This window comes from Callithrix jacchus, chromosome 10, assembly GCF_049354715.1.
Source record: "Callithrix jacchus isolate 240 chromosome 10, calJac240_pri, whole genome shotgun sequence".
In the NCBI taxonomy this organism is placed as follows: Eukaryota; Metazoa; Chordata; class Mammalia; order Primates; family Cebidae; genus Callithrix; species Callithrix jacchus.
In genome coordinates this window covers 14,318,727-14,341,186 of record NC_133511.1, presented here as the reverse complement: position 1 = coordinate 14,341,186, position 22,460 = coordinate 14,318,727, and the positions used below count along the sequence as shown (strand labels likewise).

General features: G+C 38.4%; 1 protein-coding gene across 3 annotated transcripts in view; it reads right to left on the bottom strand.

The window, feature by feature from the left end:
- NXPE2 (neurexophilin and PC-esterase domain family member 2) overlaps positions 1-22,460 on the bottom strand; it is a 225,719-nt gene that overhangs the window by 6,553 nt on the left and 196,706 nt on the right. For all 3 annotated transcript variants that reach the window (XM_078339181.1, XM_078339183.1, XM_078339182.1), the window contains 2 exons: positions 18,526-18,631; positions 2,448-3,181 (listed from right to left, as the gene is read on the bottom strand). In XM_078339181.1, coding sequence (XP_078195307.1) covers positions 2,448-3,181; positions 18,526-18,631 — 840 coding nt within the window. The remainder of the gene's footprint in view (positions 1-2,447; positions 3,182-18,525; positions 18,632-22,460) is intronic.

The following is a 22,460-nucleotide window of genomic DNA, read 5'->3' as shown; positions in this document are numbered from 1 at the left end:
TGACTAAATTTCCTCATCTATGACATGAGCATAGTAACAGTCACTCCAGAGTCTCTTATGGAGGATTAATGGTATAATATAAAGGAGGCATCTAAATAAACGTTGACATATAGTAGGTGTTCAACAAATCATTGCAATTATTATTACTGAGGATCCCATCAGACCTATTTTTGGCACAAGACTAAGATTTGTCTCTAAGAAATTGGAGCCTGACCAAACCTCTATTCTCCCATACCAATCTCAGGTAAGGCTGAGGATAACAAAAGAGATCGAGACCTGGCTACCTTGTCAATTTGGTGACCAAAGAAAGCTTTGATGCTACATTAAAATTAGGATTAAAACTATGTATTAATGGTATAAAGAAATTCATTTTAATGTCTCCTGTTTTTGTAATTGTGTATGTGCATTAAATTTTAAAAATGGGTCTATAATTAATTAGTCCACAATAGTAACTAACAGAATTGTGAACAACTGTGTTACCTATGTGATGTCTTCTCCTATGATAACCCCTCATTTATTTTTTTATCATGATTATCCATAAAACTCTTAAAAAGAAAAGGAATTTTTTTTAGTTTGAAGAAATAAATATCTTAAGAAGTAACATTTCTGATTCTGCAGCCAGGGTTGGGAGAGAGAACCGAAGTGGTAAAACGTATTTCCAGTCATCCCTCAGTATACGCGGGAGATTGGTTCTCAATGTCAGGCATTGTGCTAGGCCCCTGAGACAAAATACTGGCCCTCGATGACTTCCTGATAGACACAGACGACTTCTAAGGCCCTGCCTACCTATCTCATCTTCTCTGTTTCTCACTTCCTGCATTCCAGCCTCACTGCACTCCACCCCCACCATGGTTCCTGGAACATTCCAACATGCTCTTGCCTCAGGTCCTATTCCTTCTCTTGAGAATGATATTTCCTGAAAATTCACATAGCTTACTCCCTCATTTCACTCAGGTTGCTGCTCAAAACAGGCCTTACCTGATCAGCATTTTAAAATATCATCAGTCATCACATTTGAAAACCTTTCTCATGACTTTCTGTTACAAATCTGTTTATTTACTTTTTGTCCTTCTAGCCCACTGGAATGTTAATTCCCAAGACCTAGTGCTGTGTCTGGAATATAGAAGGTACTGACTAATAAATTAAAAGAATGGGCTGGGCATGAAGCTCATGCCTAAAATCCCAGCATTTTGGGAGGCTGAGGTGGGCAGATCACCTGAGGTCAGGAGTTCAAGACTACCCTTGTCAACATGGTGAAACCTCATCTCTACTAAAGATACAAAAGTTAGCCAGGCATGTTGACAGGTGCCTGTGATCCCAGCTACTTGAGATGCTGAGGCAGGAGAATTGCTGGTACCCAGGAGGTGGAGGTTGCAGTGAGCTGAGATCGTGCCACTGCACTCCAGCTTGGGTGACAAAGCGAGACTTAATCTCAAAAACAAAAAAAATGAATGGTGAAAAGTAGTTAACACTTAATGCTCTGCAGAACTTACAACTTAACAGAGGATATTACACAGAAATTGGAAAATTAACAATGTAATAAGAATTATGTTGGGAAAGAACAAAATGCTAAGGAAGAATACAAGACTAGCACTTCACCCAGGGATGTGGGGTGTTTCCTGGAGGAAATGATGTCCATACCAAAGCCTGTGAAATGCCACAGGTGAGAGGACATGGTCCATTAGTGAAATAAAAGGAGTTCCACTGACCAATAGAGAGCAAAGCTGTATGAAGGTGAGACAAGAGGCTGCCGAAGGAGGAAAGTCCTTGTAAACATATTAAAGAGTTTCAATTTCACCATTGGGATCATCTTACAGCTTTTAAGTAGGAAATAGCAAAAGACATAACTACATTTCAAAAACATTAGTCTAGGTGCAGTGTGGAGAATGGATCTGAAGAAACAAGACCGAGGGCAGAGAAATCAGTTCTAGAGATTGTTGCAGTGATGTGAGGTGCGATGACAGCTTAGGCAAGGATAGAGGCAATAGTGGTAGACAGAAAGGGCTGGGTTCAAGACTTAGCTGGGAGGTATAATAAACAGAACTTAATAATTCACTGGATGTAAGGGGTAAAGCTGAACTGAACAGTGATATCATTCACCACTTTTTTATTGCATAGCATCGATTAATACTCGATAGGATTTGTATTCCATGGAATACATTATAGAAAATACAGATCTATAAAAAATTACTGAACCTGGAAGTATTGCAAACCATGGAGAACTATAGGTCTATATTAAGTGCTTATACTCCTGTCCGCAAATAGTTCTAGAGGTGACTTGTATGGGTCCCTGTGAACACACTACAAGCTGAACTGACTCAGAGGACCTAATTATAATTTAGTCAACATAATTGACATAATACAAAAAGTTGATTAGGCAAAACTACTAGGCAGAGTCTGGTTGGATACCTCTTTTTATCTATTATTGTATTAGAAAGCTTCTTTACCTGTGGAAAAGGCTCCATTCTTCCTTGCTAAGATAGGAAATATTTCTTGTCCTAGAAGTCATGTGGGTCAGAGCTTCACAGGGCATATATTGAGGCCTCACACAGTAGAAGGCTTCTTGGTCTCTGTCATCCATGTACTGGCACAGTTCAGCATTTGTGTTTAGGCTCAGGCCACATTCAGTGAAGACACTGGAGGTTCTGTTGGCAAATAGGCCAATAAAGATGACCCTATCACAGCCTTGGTTCCTTGCCTGCCAGAGAGCTGATGTCCCTTCACTGGGGTGGATGAGCAGCAGAGACAGGGAGACCTGTCCCTCCCAGAACAGAGTGAAGCTGATCAGGTAGGTGCCGTTGTTGAAGTCAGTCACCTTTCCCGAAGCACCTGCCATCAGAGTTGGGGAGGACATCCTGGCCCTCAGGAAATCTCCGCCATATTGCTTCCTGTGTCCCAAGTGGTCCCTCATCTCCAGCAGGATGTCCAGCTGGTCCCCCCTGCAGTATGTGTCTCGAGGGTTGAGGATGGTGGCTGTGCTGTGTGCGGCACTGGTGGTGGTGTTCACGTGGGTGAAAGGTCTGGGTGGGATCTGCTGGTCTAGTTTCTCCATGATTTCCTTTATTCTCAGTTCAGTCTTTTTTGGTGAAACTGTTGGACACAATGGTGCTTCAGAGCGTGACAATTTTTTGAAGACGTTCCCTTGGTTCACAGTAATATGGTTTTCCAAGCTAAACAAGAACTGAAATATTGAAAGGGAAAATAATACATTATCAGCAAATAATAGGGCTTGCTTTTCAATATAAATTATTATGGCTTATTTTACATCTTTTGGTGTGATAAATTAAATATCAAAAATCAATACTAATTGTTTTTTGGTTATGGAATCATCACAATTGGTTTCAAATCATCGAAATTGGTTTCCTTGTAGTGTGACTTCCTCTCCTGCCAGGAGATGGCTTCCTTTAGGAGTCACTGGCTTAAAAATTAACTAGATATAATCAATACATATTATTTCATGGTTCAATTTTAGAGTTTTTCCTTCTGCTATCCCCTCACTTGACTTTTCTTTCTTTTTTTTTTTTTTTTTGAGACAGAGTTTTGCTCTTGTTACCCAGGCTGGAGTGCAATGGCACGATCTCGGCTCACCACAACCTCCGCCTCCTGGGTTCAGTCAATTCTCCTGCCTCAGCCTCCTGAGTAGCTGGGATTACAGGCACACGCCACCATGCCCAGCTAATTTTTTGTATTTTTAGTGGAGATGTGGTTTCACCGTGTTGACCAGGATGGTCTCGATCTCTTGACCTCGTGATCCACCCGCCTCGGCCTCCCAAAGGGCTGGGATTACAGGTGTGAGCCACTGCACCTGGCTGGACTTTTCTTTTTAAAAATCATATTATCATTTTCTGTATCAACAAGGCAGACAACAGAGGACAATGTGGTAGATGTTTCAGGTGCACTGGGAAAGAATGTATATTCCACTGTTGTTGGAGGAAGTGTTTTATGAATGTCAATCAGATTTAGTTGAAGGGTTGTGTTCTCCAGTTCTTCTATATTTTTGCTGACCATATTAGTTTCATGGGGCTGACATCACAAATCATCACAAATTTAGTGACCTGAAACAACATAAATTTATTCTCTTATAGTTCTGGAGGACAGAAGTCTGAGATCAAGGTGTCAACAGGGTGGGTTCCTTACAGAGGCTTTGAGGAAGAATATATTCTACACGTTTCTCCTAACTTCTAGTGGTTTCCAGTAATCCTTGGTGTTCCTTGGCTTGCAGATATTTGACTTCAATCTCTGCCTCCATTTTTATGTAACCTTCCCCTCTGAGTTTATTTTCCCCTCTTCTTCTCTTAAAAGGATTTAGGATCCCCCTTAATCCACGATGATCACATCTTGAGCCCTTTAACTCATTTACATCATAAAAGAGTCTTTTTCTAAATATAGTGGCACTTCCTTATCCTTGGTTTTAGTTACCCATGGTCAAACATGGTCCAAAAATAGATGAGTACAGTACAATAAAATATTTTAAGAGAGAGAAAGAGACAGAGAGAGAAACTGCATTTATATAACTTTTATTACAGTATGTTGTTACAATTGTTCTATTTTAGTTATTTCTGTTAATCTCTTACTGTGCCTAATTTATAAATTAAACTTTATCATAGGTATATATGTATAAGAAAAAACAGTATTTACACCATATAGGGTTTGGTACTATCTGCGGTTTCAGGCATGCACTGGGGTCTTGGAGCACATATTCGGCAGATTTAAGGAGGACCACTGTAAGTCATATTCAGGGGTTTCATGTAGACACATTTTTAGGGGGCATCATTCAACCCACTAAACTGACTTTCTCTTTACATATTTTATCAGTTACTCAGAACAATGTTAATGTTGTTGACTATGATTCTTAATTTTCCTTTCTTTTTATTTATAATTGTTTTTCTTCAAATATTTTGCAGCTCTGCTATCAGATGTACACACATGTATTGGTTGTTATGTATTTTGGGTGAATCGTCACCTTTATCATTACATAACGATCTCCTTTGTTCTCGGTAATTTTCCTGGTTCTGAAACCTACTTTGTCTGATATTAATAAATTCATACAATCATCATTTTGTTTAGGATGTGCATGGTATATCTATTTTTGTCATTTTATTTTTAATATACCTATATCTTTATATTTAAGGTGGATGCTAGCTTATGGCTGATTTCTTTTCTTTTATTTATATGGAGTCTCACTCTGTCACCTAGGCTGAATTGCAGTGGCATGATCAGGGTTCACTGGATCCTTGACCTCCCAGGCTTAGGTGATCCACCCATCTCAGCCTCCCAGGTAGTGTGAGCCACCAGCACCTGGCTATTTTTTGTGTCTTTTGTACAGTTGGGGTTTCGCCATGTTGTCCAGGAAGGTCTTAAACTCCTGAGTTCAAGCAATCTGCCAGCCTCAGCCTCCCAAAGTGATAGGATTACTGACATGAGCCACTGTGCCCAGCTTGATTTCTTCTTTTTTATACATTCCGACAGTCACTGTTTTATCATTGATGTGTTTGGACTATTTATATTTAGTGTTCTTATTAATATGCTTTGATTTAAGTCTACCATTTTAATAATTGTTTGCTCTTTGTTCTCTCTTTTTTTTAGTTCTGATGCCACCATTTTTAAATGTCTCAGAACTCTCTGTTTTCCTTAACAAGGAGAACAAGGGGAACTATGTTACCCGGGCCTAACCAAACTGAGTTTTACCAAAACTTGATCAACTGGGGTAAGGAAAATACCCAAACCCAGCTCCCCTCTGGCTTTCTTATTTCACCTACGGATTGATGTGGGTATAGGAAAGCAGGAAGCTGACAAACACTTATGAAGGTCACAATCTTAGGGCACGAGCTCACTAAAATACTGAGACGAAATCACAGTACTACAGAATGCTTCCCCTCCTGTACATCTTACAACCAATTCAATAGGAATCCTGTATAGAAAAAGAGGATTATATTGAAAAGCACTGCAAGCCTCAGACTCTATTTAAAATGGGGTCCCTAGAAACACCCAAGGATGAAGTCTCTAGGAGAAACATAAACATGGGCACTGGAAAAAATTGTAGCCTCTGATGCAATATCTACAGTAAACAGTAAACACAGTCTAACTCCTAACCACATAAACATAAAAGCTCAGCTCCAGTGTACCAACTACATCATGTCCAGATTTCAATAAAAATTACAAGGCACACAAAAGAAAAATAAGTGCCATCTAAAGGGACAATGCAAGCACCGGAAACAAACTTAGTTACAGTTGAAATTTTGAAATTATCAGGCCAGGGATTTAAAATAACTATGAGTGAGGCATTAATACTCAGGGCTCTAACAAAAAATATACACAACAAGAGAAACAGATGGGTAATGTATGTAGAGACATGACAACTCTAAGAAACAATCAAAAGGAAATGCTAGAAATCAAAATCACTGAATCAGAATAAAGAACACCTGTGATGAGCTCAGGAACAGACGGAACGTGGTCATGTAAAAAATAAGAGCGCTTGAGAGTATGTCAACAGAAACGTCCCAAACTAAAAACAAGAGAAAAGGCATGCAAAAAAGAACAGAATATCCAAGAACTGTGGGACAAATACAACAGGTATACATACACATAATGGGGAATACCAAAAGGAGAATAAAGAGAAAGGAACAGAAAAAACACTTCAAGAAATAATGACTGAAAATTTTCCAAAATTATAACAGATACCAACCCATAGATCAGGAAGTTCAGAGGGCACCAAGCAGGAAAAATACCAATCTACATCTAGGCATGTCATATCAAATTTCAGAAAAATCAAAGACAAAGCATAAAATTATGATAGAAGCCGGACAGGAAAGAAAACTTTACTTATTGAAGAACAAGGATAAGATATTGGTATCTTCTTCTCCAAAATCTGTGAATAGGTTAAGTTACATGGCAAAAGGGAACTAAGATTGAAGGTGTAAATTCTGCTTGCTAATTAGCTGACCTTGAGATGGGAAGATTATCTTAAATTATACAGGTGAGTCAAATGTAATTACAAGAGTCTTTAAAAGTAGAAGACGGTGGCAGAAAAGGAAGAACCAAAGAGACAGCCGTGTGAAAAAGATTTAGCACAGTGTTGCTCCATGTTGTTTTGAAGATGGAGGAGCCAAGAAACAGATTCTCTCCTAGAGCTTCCAGAAGAAAATGCAGCCCTGCTAATACCTTGATTTTAGCCCAGTGAGATCCATGTTGGAATTCTGGCTTCCAGAAGTCTAACATAATAAATTTGCATTGTTTAGGCCACTAAATTTGTGGTAATTTGTTATATCTGCAATAAAAAACTAATATAGTTATAATAACAGTTTTTAAGTCTTCGATAATTTCAGCATTTACGTTACCTCAGGGTTTTGCCTGATTTCTATTTTCTTCTTACAGGTTGTGGTTTTCCAGGTTCTTCATTCTCTAAATATTTAGAGAATTAAAAATAAAGATTTAATTCTTTAAATCATATCCTAGATATTTTAAATATTATGCTATGAGATTCTGAGTCTCGTTTAAACTCTATTGATAATTTGGATTTTATTTTTAAAACAAGCATGTGATTTAGTCAGGTTAAGGCTGCAAGTTTCAGTACACCTTTCGTGGGCTTTGGTTACAGGTCTGTTCAGTTCTCAAAGACTTCACTGTATAATCTGAATCTGTTTTATGTGTGTGAAATCCGGTGGACAGTCTGAGACATGGGCAGTGGTCCACTCTGTAATTAAATTCCCAAAGCCTTTCATAGGCTATTTAGAGTAACATTGACACATACTAAACTCAGAGTTTAGCCCAGGAGTTCATTAACCACTTCGTGGGATAGCTCTTTTGAGCTTCATCTTTTCCACAGTCTCCCTAACACTTCCCCATTCTCTGAGGTGTCCATTATTGGTCCTCCAGCCAGAAATATGGGGCAGGAAGAAGGTTTCCCATCTTGAAGGTGAACTCTAATATCCTTCCCTAGGTTATCTGTAGCAGCTGGAACCAGGCAGGAATATTTTTAAAAGGCCCAACAAAGGCAAAGTGTGCACCACACGGAGTTCTAAACTCTTGAAGAAAATAGTGTTTGCATAAGATTCAGTGTATAATGAGGTCTTTAAACTTCAACAGAAGTATAGCAAAGAGAAAACAATTAACCTTTTTATTTTGAGATAATTGTAGATTCACATGCAGTTGTCAGAAATAGTAAAGAAGTTGGAGGGATCAAGATGGCTGACTAGACACAAGTATTGTGTGCCCCCTCCATGGAGAAGAGCCAGATTATCAAGCAGATGGCCATATTCTGAAGAAACTAACTAGTAGAGGATGCTTGGATTCATCAGAAAAGAGACAGGAAGCATCGGAAGTAAGTAAGGAGAGGATCTAAAGCAGCTTGCCCAGCTAGGAACTGACTGAGAGTGAGAGCAAGGAAACAGTAAGAGAGAAATCCCCAAAGCTCTGAAATAGGCTTTAATGATCACGGCTACAGGAAAAAGCATCACTTGGCCCTCATGTCTGACATACAGAGCTGCCTAAAGATCACACGGAAACATGGCTAAAGAAAGGGAACCACACAGAATCCCACAGGCATCCAAGCCATTTTGAGAGACTAGACATTGGGTATCTGTAGACATGGCTGTAGCTGCTGCACGGTTCTAAGGAGGAAGGGGGAGAACAGGTGCACCCACACAGCCCTGGAAGGGTACTTGCATGCTGCAAAAGACTGCTGTGAGACTGAGACAAAAGTGGACTGCACTCTCCACAGCTTCCTGCCCTTGTTACTTGCCCGAGAGGGACCCCATCCTCTTGAGCCACAAGCCCACAAGTGACACCATTTTGAGCATTTAAAGACATTGCAGTGGTGGCCACAGCAGGTATTTTAGGCTCAGGCCAGAGATTACAGCATTTGCTCTGGAAAGGCAGAAAGGCACCCACAGTCAGAATTGAGAGGTGAGTGCAGAGAGTTCCCCAGCAGTAGGCACTGAAATTATTCTTTTTCCTGTCACAGGCCTGGGGCAGAGGAGAGTTTCTGAAGCCAAGGTTTCTCCTGGGTGGTGAGGCTTGTAGCCAGGGACAGCTTTGCAACCTGGAACCAGTTTGCGTGTGTCAATCCTGGTGTCCCAGCCTGCTCCTGTAGCCATTTGGGGGACAGTGCCCCATTAGCTCCAAGAAGTAGAAGGGAGGCAGACCCCACTTTCCCTGGAGATCTAACTCTCAGCACTACCTGTCTCTAAGGGAGGGGGGAACACAGTTCACCAACGCCCGCCTTGGGTCAAAAAAATGTAAGCATGGGACCAGCTGCTGAAGGTGGTATTACCAAAGCCCAGGAATGGATGTGGAGGGGGGGTCACCTCTCACCCCACTTTTCTTTTCAGGGTACTGAGAGTGCAGAGTTAGCAGCAGCTCTTCTTATCAGGGCATGGGGAGCATGGGCTGAAAGAGACACCTTCTCCAGTGTCTCCACCACCACTGATCTATGGGTTGGTATCTGTTATCATTTTGGAAAAATTTCAGTCATTATTTCTTCAAGTATTTTTTCTGTTCCTTTCTCTTTATTCTCCTTTTGGTATTCCCATTATGTGTATTTATACCTGTTGTATTTGTCCCACAGTTCTTGAATATTCTGTTCTTTTTTGCATGCCTTTTCTCGTTTTTAGTTTGGGACGTTTCTACTGACATACTCTCAAGCTCTCTCATTTTTTACATGACCACGTTCCGTCTGTTCCTGAGCTCATCACAGGTGTTCTTTATTCTGATTCAGTGATGTTGATTTCTAGCATTTCCTTTTGATTGTTTCTTAGAGTTGTCATGTCTCTGCATACATTACCTATCTGTTTCTCTTGTTGTGTATATTTTTTGTTAGAGCCCTGAGTATTAATGACTCACTCAATGTTATTTTAAATCCCTGGCCTGATCATTGCAAAATCTCACCAAACTAAGCTTCATAAATGAAGAAGAAATAAAGTATTTTCCATACAAGTATTTGTTATGGGAATTCATCACCACCAGACCAGCTCTACAAGAGTTCTCTCTTTTAGGAGTTCTACATATGGAAATAAAAGAATGTTACTTACTACCACAAAAGCACACATAAGTACATAACCCACAGATCCCATAAAGCAACTTCTCAATTGAAACTACAATGCAACTAGCTAACAACGCTATGGCAGAAACAAAACCTTGCATATCAATATTAAGTTTGAATATAAATGGCCTAAATGTTCCACTTAAAAGACACAGAGTGCCAAACTGAATTAAAAAACAAGTAGATAGACTTGTAGAAGACCCATTCTTCTACTATCTTCAGGAGATTCATCTCACATATAACAATGCCCATAGGCTCATAGCAAAGGGATGGAGAAAGATCTATGACACAAATGGAAAATGAAAAAGAGCAGAGTTTGTTATTCTTATATCAGATAAAATAGACTTTAAATCAACAACAGTTAAAAAAGGACAAATAAAGGCATCATATAATATAAATGGTTCAATTTAATAAGCTGTAACTATCCTAAATATATATGCACCCACCATTGGAGCACCAAGATTTATAAAACAATTACTCTAAACCTAAGAAAAACTTTGACAGCCATGTGATAATATTGAAGGACTTCAACACCCCACTGACAGCATTAGACATACTACTGTGACAGAAAACTAACAAAGAAACAAATAAACTGGACTTAAATTTGACGCTTGACTGATTAGACCCAACAGACATGTACAAAGTATTCCACCCAACAACCACAGAATATATATTCTTCTGGTCTGCACATGAAACATATTTCAAAAACATCAAAACCATACCAAGCATCTACTCAGACTACAATGGAATAAAAATAGAAATCAACACCAATAGAAACTCTCAAAATCACACAAATATATGGAAACTGAGTAACTTGTCCTGAAAAATTTTGGGGTAAATAACAAAATAAAACTAAGGCAGAAGTTTTTAAAAATCAAAACAAATAAAAATAGAGACAAAACGTACCAAAATTTCTAAGATGGGACAAAGGTAGTGTTACTAGGAAAGTTTATAATGCTAAATGCCTGCATCAAGAAGAAAGAAAGATCTAAAATTAAGAACCTAACTTCACACCTAAAGGAACTAGAAAAGCAAGAACTAGTCTCAAAGCTAGGAGAAGAAAAGAAATAACTAAAATCAAAGCAGAGCTAAATGAAATTCAGACCCCCCCAAAAACATACAAAGAATCCACAAACAAAAAGTTGGTTATTTGAAAATCTAAACAGATCAATACACCACTAGATAGATTAACAAAGGTAAAAAGAGAGAATACCAAAGAAGCACAATCAGAATGACAAAGTTGACATCACAACCAATCCCGCAGAAATACAAAAGATCTTCAGAGACTACTGTGAACATTTCTATGCACACAAACTAGAAAAACTAGAGAAAATGAATACATTCCTGGAAACACACAATCTCTCAAGATTAAATCAGGAAGAACAGAAATCCTGAACAGACCAAAAATTACAAATGAAGTTGAATCATAATAATTTTTTTAAAAAAACCTATCATGCAGAAAAAGTCCTGGACTAGATGGATTCACAGCTGAATTCTACCAGATGTACAAAGAAGAGTGGTACCAATCCTACTGAAACTATTCTGAAAAATTGACGAGAAAGAACTCTTCCCCAACTCATTCTACAAAATCATTCTGATATTAAAATCTGGCAGAGATACAACACCAACAACTAACTTACAGGCCATATTCCTGATGAATATAGGTGCAAAACTCCTTGATAAAATACTAGCAAACCAAATTTAGTAGCACATGAAAAGTTAATTCACCACAAGTAAGTGGGCTTTTTTTCAGGGATGCATGGATGGTTTAACATATGCAAATCAATAAATGTGATTCACCACATAAACAAAATTGAAAACAAAAACTGTATCATCATCTCAACAGATGCAGAAAAACCATTCAGGAAAATTCAACACCACTTTATGATAAAAACCTTCAACAAACTAGGCATCAAAGGAACATACCTCAAAATAATGAGAGCTATCTATGACAAACCCACAGCCAACATCATAATGAACAGGCAAAAATTGGAAGCATTTTCCCTAAGAGCTGGAACAAGGATGTCCATTCTCACCACTCCTATTCAACATAACTGGAAGTCCTAACCAGAGTAATCAGGCAGGAGGAAAAAATAAAAGGCATTAAAATAGGAAAACAGGAAGTTGAATTCTCTCTCTTCATTGACAATTCATTATTCTATACCTAGAAAACCTTAAAGATTATGCCAAAAGACTCCTAAACCTGATAAACAGGTTTTTAGCAAAGTCTCAAGATACAAAACTTATGTACAAAAATTAGTAGCATTTTTATAACCCAACAATGTTCAAGCTGAGAAAATATCAAGAATCCAATCCTATGTACAATAGCTACAAAAAATACCTAGGAATACATCTAACCAAAGAGGTGAAAGATCTCTACAAGGAGAACTACAAAACATTGATAAAAAAAAATCATGGAGAACACAAATGGAAAAACATCTCACGCTCATGGATTAGCACAATCTATATCATTTAAATGTCCATACTGCCCAAAGCAGTGTACAGATTCAATGCTATTCCAATATCAGTTTTCATAAAATTAGAAAAAAAAAAACTATTCTAAAATTCATATGGAACCAAAAGAGAGCCCAAATAGCCCAGGCAATCCTAAGCAAAAAGAATACAGCGAGTGGCATCACATCACCCAACTTTAAACTTCACTACAAGGCTACAGTAAACAAAATACCACGGTACTGGTACAGAAACGGGCATATAGACTAATGAAACAGAATTGAGACCCCTGGAATAAAGCCACACATCTATAACCAACTAATATTTAATACAGTCAACAAAAATAAATGATGGGAAAAGTATAATGTATTCAATAGATGGTGATGGGGAAACTGGTTAACCACATGTAGAATAAATCTGGACCCCCCACCTCTCACCATATGCAAAATATTAACTGAAAAAGGGTTAAAGACTTAAATGTAAGACCTCAAACTATAAAAATTGTAGAAGAAAGTCTGGGAAATATTCTTCTAGACATTGGCCTAGGCAAATAATTTGTAACTAAGTCCTCAGAAGCAAATGTAACAAAAACAAAAATTGACAATTGGGACCTAATTAAACTAAAGAGCTTCTGCACAGCAAAAGAAACTATCATCAGAGCAAACAGAGCAAACAGAATGGTAGAAGATATTTACAATGTATTCAACAAAGGATGAATACTGTCCAAATCTATAACTAGTGTAAACAAATCAACAGGAAAAACACAAATAATCCCAGTAAAAAGTAGGCAAAGGACACTAGCAGATATTTCTCAAAAGAAGATATACAGGTGGCCAACAAACATAAAAAGTGCTCAACATCACGAATCATCAAAGATATGCAAACCAAAACTCCAGTGAGATACCATCTTACACCAGTCAAAATGGCTACTATTAAAAAGTTGAAAAAATAACAGATGTTAATAATGTTGCAGAAAAAAAGAATTGCTCATGCACTGTTGGTGGGACTGTAAATTAGTTCAGGCATTGTGAAAAGCATTTTGAATATTTCTCAAAGAACTAAAACTATAATTGACATTCAACCCAGCAATCCATTAGTAGGTATATACCCAGTGGAAAATAAATTACTCTACCAAAAAGTCATTTGCGTTTGTATGTTTATTGTGGTGCCATTCACAATAGTAAAGACATGGAATCAACCCAGTTGCATATCAATGGCGAACTGAATAAAGAAAATGTGGTACATGTACGCAGTGGAATACTACACAGCCATAAGAAAGGAAACTGTGTCCTTTGCAGCAACGTGGTTGCAGTTGGGGGCCATTATCCTAAGTGAATTAACATAGAAACAGAAAACCAAATACCGTATGTTCTCACTCATAAGTGAAAGCTAAACATTGGGTACATCTGGACCCAAAGATGAGAACAATAAACACTGGGGATTCCAAAAATGGGGAGGGAGGGTGGTGAGGCCTGAAAAATTACCTGTTGAATACTATGTTGACCACTGGGCAATGGGAGCATTAGAAGCCCAAAGCACAGCATCATGCAATATACCCATATAAAAGACCTGCATATGTACCCCCGAATCTAAAATTTTTAAAACCATAAAAGTATTTAGAAAAAAATAAATTATAGAGAAATCTCGTGTACCCTTTACTGAGTTTTTTTTCAATGGTAACATCTTGCAAAACTAGTAAAATATTCCAACAAGCATATTGAAACTGACAGAGTCAAGATACAGAACATTTCCTTTCCTTCGTGTTGCTCTTTTACAACCACGCTTATTATTCCCTCACCCTTTCCTAGTCCTTATTTAACCTCTGGCAACCACTACTTACCTGTTATTTATTTCTATGGTTTTGTCATGTCAAGAATATTATGTAGTATAATTATGCAACATATGAGCCATAAATATGAGCAAGGAAACCTGTTTCTCTCTCTCTCTCTCTCTCTCTCTCTCTCTCTCACACACACACACACACACACACACACACATTAGAATTGACACAGAAGAAATGCTTGCCCCAAAATTTATGTTGTAACCTTCTCTCCAATGCTGCTATAGATTGAATATTTGTGATTCCCCCATATTTATATGTTACAACTTTCAATGTGATAGTATTAGGAGATGGGACTTCTGGGGAGGTGATTAGATCATGGGGATGGAGCCCTCATGAATAAAGTTAATGCCGTTACCAGAGAGCTCCTTTGCCCATTCCACCATATGAGTACACGTGAAGAGATAGCTATCTATGAACAAGTAAGCAGGCCCTCATTAGACACCAAATCTGTTGGTGCCTTGATCTTAGACTCTGCAGCTTCCAGATCTATAAGCAGTAAATTTGTATTGTTTGTAATCCACTCAGTCAGTGGTTTTAGAACAGTATAAAGATCAGGGTTTTATACACATATATGCACACATTTCAAATACATATATTTCAAAGATTTATATATATATTAAGAGATATACATTTTTTTCAGAAGACCCTAAGATATCTTGTTCTCCATGATATATCTGACCAACTATCACCAATGACTACATAACCCTCCTCTTCTCTGTCATTTTTTGACCAACCGGATTCTTTTACTCATTTACAGAAGATCATGAAGAACTTGGTTCCTAATCTTAATCACTAAACATCTTGACATCCTCCAGATAGACTTCAATATCCATGGAGGCAGTTCTTCTTTCAATACCTAGATCGCTGCTCCTGAAGCTTCTTGGCTTTAGAGAACTCTAAGACTAACCACTTAGTGATTCAACTTCCTGTCACACTGCCAAACATGTGTAACCACACCTTTTCTTTTCTACTTTCTACTTTCTTCTATTAGCCTTTTTCCATATGAATTAAAATGTATTCAAGTATCTCCCATACTACAAAAAGGAATATTTTTTGAGCTTCTGATTCCCTCTTTAATTGCTAGCATAACCTTCACATGTTCCCCACCCCTGTCAGTTCAGTTTCTCAAGAGTCCCCTTCCATACTGTGTACCACTCACTCCTCAGACCAGTGCTTATTTTGTTTCTTGGGGTTATATCACTAGCGACTTTTTTTTCCTCACTATATAGCTCATCCAAGGAAATGGCACAGACTACAATGACTTTAGCTGCCATTTATGTTCTGATGTTTCCTAAATCTATTTTTCTAAGGCAGATCCTTCCCAGCATCAGATCTATATATTCAACACCTCCCCTTGGTTGACCTAAAAGGACCTCAAACCTGGACTGTTCATATCTAAATCCATCATTTATCTTCCAAAACTGTTTCTTCCACTCTGGCTAATACTTCAGTAAATGATATCACCAGTCATGCAGTTGTACAAACCTGGAATGTAACTCCTGGTCAAACTTACCTCTTCACCTCCCACAGTCAATCACTATTACTGCCAATTATAGCTCAAATTCATTAACTTTCCTCCATCCTTATTGTTAGTAGCTTATTTCAGGCCACCATTACCTCTCACCCAGATCACTGAACAGTCTTTGTTTTGTTATTTACCAGTTATTTATTAAGCATCTACTATGTACCAGAGACTGTTCTAGAAACTCGTGATACCAATCAATACTTATAAAAATCCTCAACTCTATAAAGGTTACTATATACTAGGTCAAGACAGACAATAATCAATGAACATAATAAATGAGTAAATTATATAGTATTTTAGAAAGTGAAAAGTGCTAGTGTGAAAAAAAATTCAAACAAGAAACAGTTATATGGTAAATTCAGTCCTAGAGTAAAATGACTGGTTGTTGAAGGAAAAGCATGTTTAGAACAAACCAGAAAGTTCAAGCATGTCATGAACAGTGTGAGTAAGTGACAGTAAGAAGATTTATTTAAAAACCCAAAAACTCTTATATGATCAAGTTGTCTATGATTAAAGAGAAATTATAATGGTCTTTCTAGAGATCAGGTTTGATGTAAAAAACACACGCTGAAGAATAGAATTTGTTAGAACAATGAAATTTTCTAAAGGGGTTGATTTACTCTTAATAAATTATAAGAGATTTAAATTTTTTATTTGAACCCAAAGTTCAACTTTTATTGTATCTCATGGGTTTTGGGTTTTCTCTCCCCTTTTAAAAGGTATGAAATAGTGACACTACCCTTCAATTCATTTTCAGTTCATAAAAGATTTTTTTTTTTTTTTGCTTCCTTGGGTTCTGTTTTTTGTGGCCTGATGCTAACAATATTTTCTTAAAGGTCTAAAGGAAATGTCTTCTTCCAACATAATATTCTGTATACTGCAAAAGGTCCTTTCTTTGCCTTTTGGTAGCTGGACTAACAGATTTTAAGTTTTATCAAAATAATTACTATGTCATTATTATTAAATTTGGTTTGCTCAGGAAAAACTGAGATTTAAAAAAATTTTTTTCAGTTAATGTTGTTACATCCTTGTATCTTCCTGTATGTACTTTTAAAGTCCTGTGACATTGATATACAGGGCTTTGACTTTTGGGTCTAAAAAGAACACCAAGTCTTGCTAAACTTAAACACTGACAGCAATTAATGCCTCATCTTCAGGCCTGGTAGAAGATACCAATCAAAATTAACTGCATTTCTGAGACACAGGGCCAGAAATTAAAGTAATTCAACTCCTCAAGGCCCAGGGTCTATCATGAAAGAGGTGGGCATGTGAGATTGTAAAGGCCAATTTCGAAAGATAAAATAAGTTCAGTTTCTCTATAAACTAATCATTAATGTCAAAGGCACACTGATGCAAGACCAGCATGTGGGCCCCTATGTCAAATTAACAAGGCTCAAACTGAGATTTCAGTAGTTCTGCACGATGGCTCAGGAATCTGCATTTTACCCACAGGGAAAAATACAGGTATTCTAGGCAAAAGGCTTCCAGACCTCTCTTTGTGAAACACTAATATTAGGAGTGGATAGGACCTGGGCATATAAATTAAAAGTTACCAGCATAGAGGAGAAGAGGATCAGAGGAAGAAATCTAGAGAACATATACTTATAGAGCAGGCTCTGAAGGGTTTTATTTTTTACCAGTTCATACTATTGGCTGAATGCCTTAGACTATGGTGCTTCCTGTTTGAAGCTTGGAGATAAGGCTGCATTAGACAAAAGTTAGAGAGACACTTATTTATTTATTTATTTATTTATTTATTTATTTATTTATTTAGAGGTGGAGTTTCACTCTGTCACCCAGGCTGGAGTGCAGTGGCATAATCTCAGCTCACTGCAACCTCCACTTCCCAGGTTCAAGCAATTCTCCTGTCTCAGCCTCCCGAGAGGCTGGGAATAGAGGCATGTGCTACAGCAACTGGCTACTTTTTGATATTTTTAGTATAGATGGGGTTTTACCACATTGGCCAGGCTTGTCTCGAACTCCTGACCTAAGGTGATAAGCCCGGCTTGGCCTCCCAAAGTGCTGGGATTACAGGCGTGAGCTACCGCGCCTGACCAGAGACACTCTTAAAGGTATTTGGGTTCAAATGCAAAAGGGAATCTAATGGCTAAACAAAGGATTTTGTTCTTTATACTGTCCTTAGTGGAAGTGTTTGATCAGGACCAGAAGATGATGAAAGCATAGGTTTTGAAAGATTATGTTTGTACTAAATGATTTGGAAGAAAAGAAACTGGAAGCAAGGTGAGTTAAGAAAAACTTACAAAGGGAAGAGCCAAAATACACTATACTAAACCACTTAAAGAATAAGAAAACCCATGTGAAGAAGGCAGAAGACTGAAACAAAGACGTAATTAGCTTGAAGTCTCAGAAGCCAAGGGAGGAGGAGAGAATTTTGAGGCTGGATGGTTACAGTGCCAAGTAGTACAGAGATGGCACAAATCCGTCTGCCATTTAAAAAAATAATAATAATGTATACATTGGCATTTTAAAAAGCAATAATAATATATGCACTGCCAAAGGGATTTATGCTGAACAGGGAACCACCTCAGCACATTCTCCTGCTAAAATGATATGCTTTTAACCTTTAGTTCTTGCCATGATAACGGGGATCATTCAAATGAAGTCACTATGACCTTCTGTGAAATTCTTAAAAAGGGAACTTCCTACCTTTGTGTGGTCTTTCGAAGCCAAGTAAATAACCCAGAAAATTAATATAAATATCAACATCAGCAGTAATTTTCGAGCTGTGGCATTTGGAAACAAAGTGAGAATCCTATAAAAAAGGACAGGAGAGATAATCATATTAAATCAAATAAACACAACATGGCTCTGTACGCTTTAGTGTTCATCCTTAGGAATTTCCAGAACAAGGTGATGTCATCCTGGGTTTTCCAAAAGTTCCTTTATAAGTTCTAGTGTCAGTCAGAAACAAAGTGTTTCCCTGAGGCAGAGAACAAAACTCTAAGGACTCCTGGTTTCTGATGTTCAGGTTAATTCTTCGGGTTTGGAATCACATCACATACTGGAACTTGTTTTCTCGTCGAGATCTCAGCATGAACAACAAGGTTTTAGATTGTTTACCAGAAAAAACAGTTCCCCCCACACACCCTGCTGTGTCCTCTAGTGAGTCTTCGTCTCTAAATCTCTCTCTGATACACACACACACACACACACACACACACACACACCTCTGTCTGGTGCCCTCTGTCCCTGGTCTTATCTGCCTCCAAGAACTTCATTATAAACCTCCTGTTTACTTTTTCAGGCAGCTTGCTGCCACCTCAGGTTATCTCCTCAAGCCAAAGCAGTTGATAAACACTGCCAAAAAGAGTAAAAGTTATAGTCTTTTAAAAAGCTCAGTGTTGAGTGGTTACAATTTTAATGTTAGTTTTTTAAACCCACGATCCCAAAAGTATGTGGCAACGAGTTAAATTATGGCAATCTTTACCAAATGTTTTTGACCAGGACCCACAGTAAAAAACAAACAAACAAACCTTCCCCCCAACACACAAAAATACCATGCCAAACCCCAGTACTGGACACATGAATGCATACACACACACACACACACACCCATACACACCCAAAAAGTCTCATAAAACAATACTTATCTACACTGCATGCAATGCACTATGATTTTTTTCTAGTTACTCTTTTATTCCATTCAATTGTATTCCATTGTAAAAGTATTTTTAATGCCCCCCAAAACAATTTTACTATCCTTTAAAGGGTTGCTTCATATCATTTAAAAAACACCAAATGGTCTATAGTTCTCCCCTCCCTTCCCTGTCGTTAGCTTGCCAGTAAGAGTTGGAAAGTACTACACCTATAGATGAATATTTTCTCCATCATATTCTCATGTTCTCTCATAGGAATTACGGTTGTCCAGAGACTTGTCCTTGATTAAAGCAGTCTTTGCATTTATTCTAGGGTTGGAGTTTCCCTATGAGCTTCATTGATCAAAAGCTGAAATGTTATTTGTGGCCAGAGCGTGCCACCTGGAATCATAAACCTCCCTTTTGATGATCTGTTCCTGCCCACCTCACACCACAGAGCTAGAAGAAAAAAGCCACAAGGAAGCTCTGAAGTTTGTTTTTAGAGACTAAACATCTAATTGCAGCCCTGGGTCACCTTCAGTTGAGGCTTTACATATTTATAAACAGAGTGTACTTCCCTTGCTCATGCCTTTGTATGGATTAGTCACCTCCACAGTAGCAAGAAAAGTAGCAGAGAAGTCAGAAAGAAGAAAAACAGAAGCCCCGAGTCCACAGTTCCTGAAGGCCTGAGAATTTATTCAGCTGGGTCCTCTCAATTTTTGGAGTGCTTTCTTTGTAAACTTTCTCTTGCTGTAAACCATTTCTTTGTTTTGTTTTTTGTTTTTGCATCGGGGGCCTTGCCTGGGAGGAGTTGGCACTAGGTAGCAAGTAAGCCAGCCAGCACTAAATAGGTAGCTTTAGGGGAGTAGGTAGTACTGAGATTCACGTTCTTTCAGGTCTGGGAGGGTGGCGCTGGGTGTCTACCAGTGTTAGGATACACAGGGGCTTCCTGGGAATGGAGGCCCTCTGGTGCTGGATACATAGGTAGTTTGGGGGTGCCTCAAGCGGAAGCCTGTGCTAGGTAGTATTTTGGCCACTCCAGCGCGGGGCCGGCTGGCCTGGGGTTGGGGGTGTCTGTTGGGGTCCTCAGAGGCAGAGGGAATCCAAGATGACCCAGTCTCTGTGGCCACTCAGTCCAGAAAAGTTGGGAGCTGGAGTGGGTGATGGGGGCTGGTAGAGTGCAGGTTGGGGACTGGGTTTTCTGTTTTGTTTTTTACATTTTCTTTTATTTTTTCCATTTTTGTAAATAAAACCAGTGAGTCTCTTAACCATCAAGCAGTCCAACAATGATGATTTAAACTAAATCTCAGGCCATAAGAGGAACGCCACAGGTCTAAATCCCACTGCAACTTGAATACGTAACAAGGTAAGAGAGAATCCAAAACAGCAAATTCTGTGGATGTGAGTATCTTGACACTACAGATATTAAGTGTCCACAGCACAATTACCAGCCAGGTGGCCTGCTACCACCATATTACATGGGCCATGCTCAGTATGCATTGCTCTGCATGAGCATATACAGATATAGATAGATGACAGCTCTCTATATCTACACACGCATATCTGTGAAGTATACACATGTATCTACACATATTCATATGTATATATACAAACAAACATGCTATATATATACACATAGCATTTGCTTGCTTGCATCTAAGCCAGTCCTCTAGCCACCATGTATCCCTCCGTGTCCATATAACAGCGTGGATAATATCAGAACTGTAATCACAGCATATTGGAGATTGGCACAGAGATTCAGTAAATAATTTTTAAAGAAACTTATTGAAAGAAAACAGATGTAGATCCTACCAATTCTTCCCCACTCCTTATGAGACATGTTCTCCTCCGCCTTGTGCTTCAGTATTATGGCAGTTATAATAGAGCATCCAGAATTCTTTTTTTCCCAACTTTATTGAGGTACAATTCACAAATAAAAAGTGTATATTTGCAGTGTATAATGTGATGCTTTGATATATGTAGATATTGTGAAGTGATTACTATAATCAAACTAATTAACATATCCATCACCTCACAGTTACTTTTATTTGTGTGGTGAGAACACTTAAGGTCCACTCTCTTTGCAATTTTCAAGTATGCAATAAAGTATTATTAACTATAGACACAATGCTGTACAATAGATCTCTAGAACTTACTCATCCTGTGTAAATTAAACTTTGGAGTCTTCTGACCAACATCCCCTATTTGCCCCTCTCCCTGACCACCCCCCGGCAACCACCATTCTACTCTATTTGTATGAATTTGAGATTTTTAGATTTCACATGTAAATGAGACAATGCAATATTTATCTTTCCATGCTCTGTGTTTGGCTCATTTCACCCAGCATAATGTCCTCCAGGTTCACCCATGTTGTTGCAAATGATAAGATCTCCTTCTTTTCTTTCTTTTTTTTTTTTTAGACGGAGTTTCACTCTTGTTACCCAGGCTGGAGTGCAATGGCGCGATCTCGGCTCACTGCAACCTCCGCCTCCTGGGTTCAGGCAATTCTCCTGCCTCAGCCTCCTGATTAGCTGGGATTACAGGCACGTGCCACCATGCCCAGCTAATTTTTTGTATTTTTAGTAAAGACAGGGTTTCACCATGTCGACCAGGATGGTCTCGATCTGTTGACCTCGTGATCCACCTGCCTCGGCCTCCCAAAGTGCTGGGATTACAGGCTTGAGCCACCGCGCCCAGCCCCTGATCTCCTTCTTTTCTAAGGCTGAACAACACCCAACTGTATATGTTGTATCTATGACACAATTTCTTTATCTGTTCATCTGTTGATGCACACTTACATTGTTTCCATGTCTTGGCTACTGGAAATATTGCTGCAATTAACATGGGAGTGCAGATATCTTCTTAAATACTGACTTCATTGCCTTCAGATATATATCCATTAATAGAATTGCTGGATCATATAAATTTTTTGAGGACTCTCCATACTGTTATCCAAAATGGCTGTACTAATTTACATTCCCATCAACAGTGTACAAGTATTCTCTT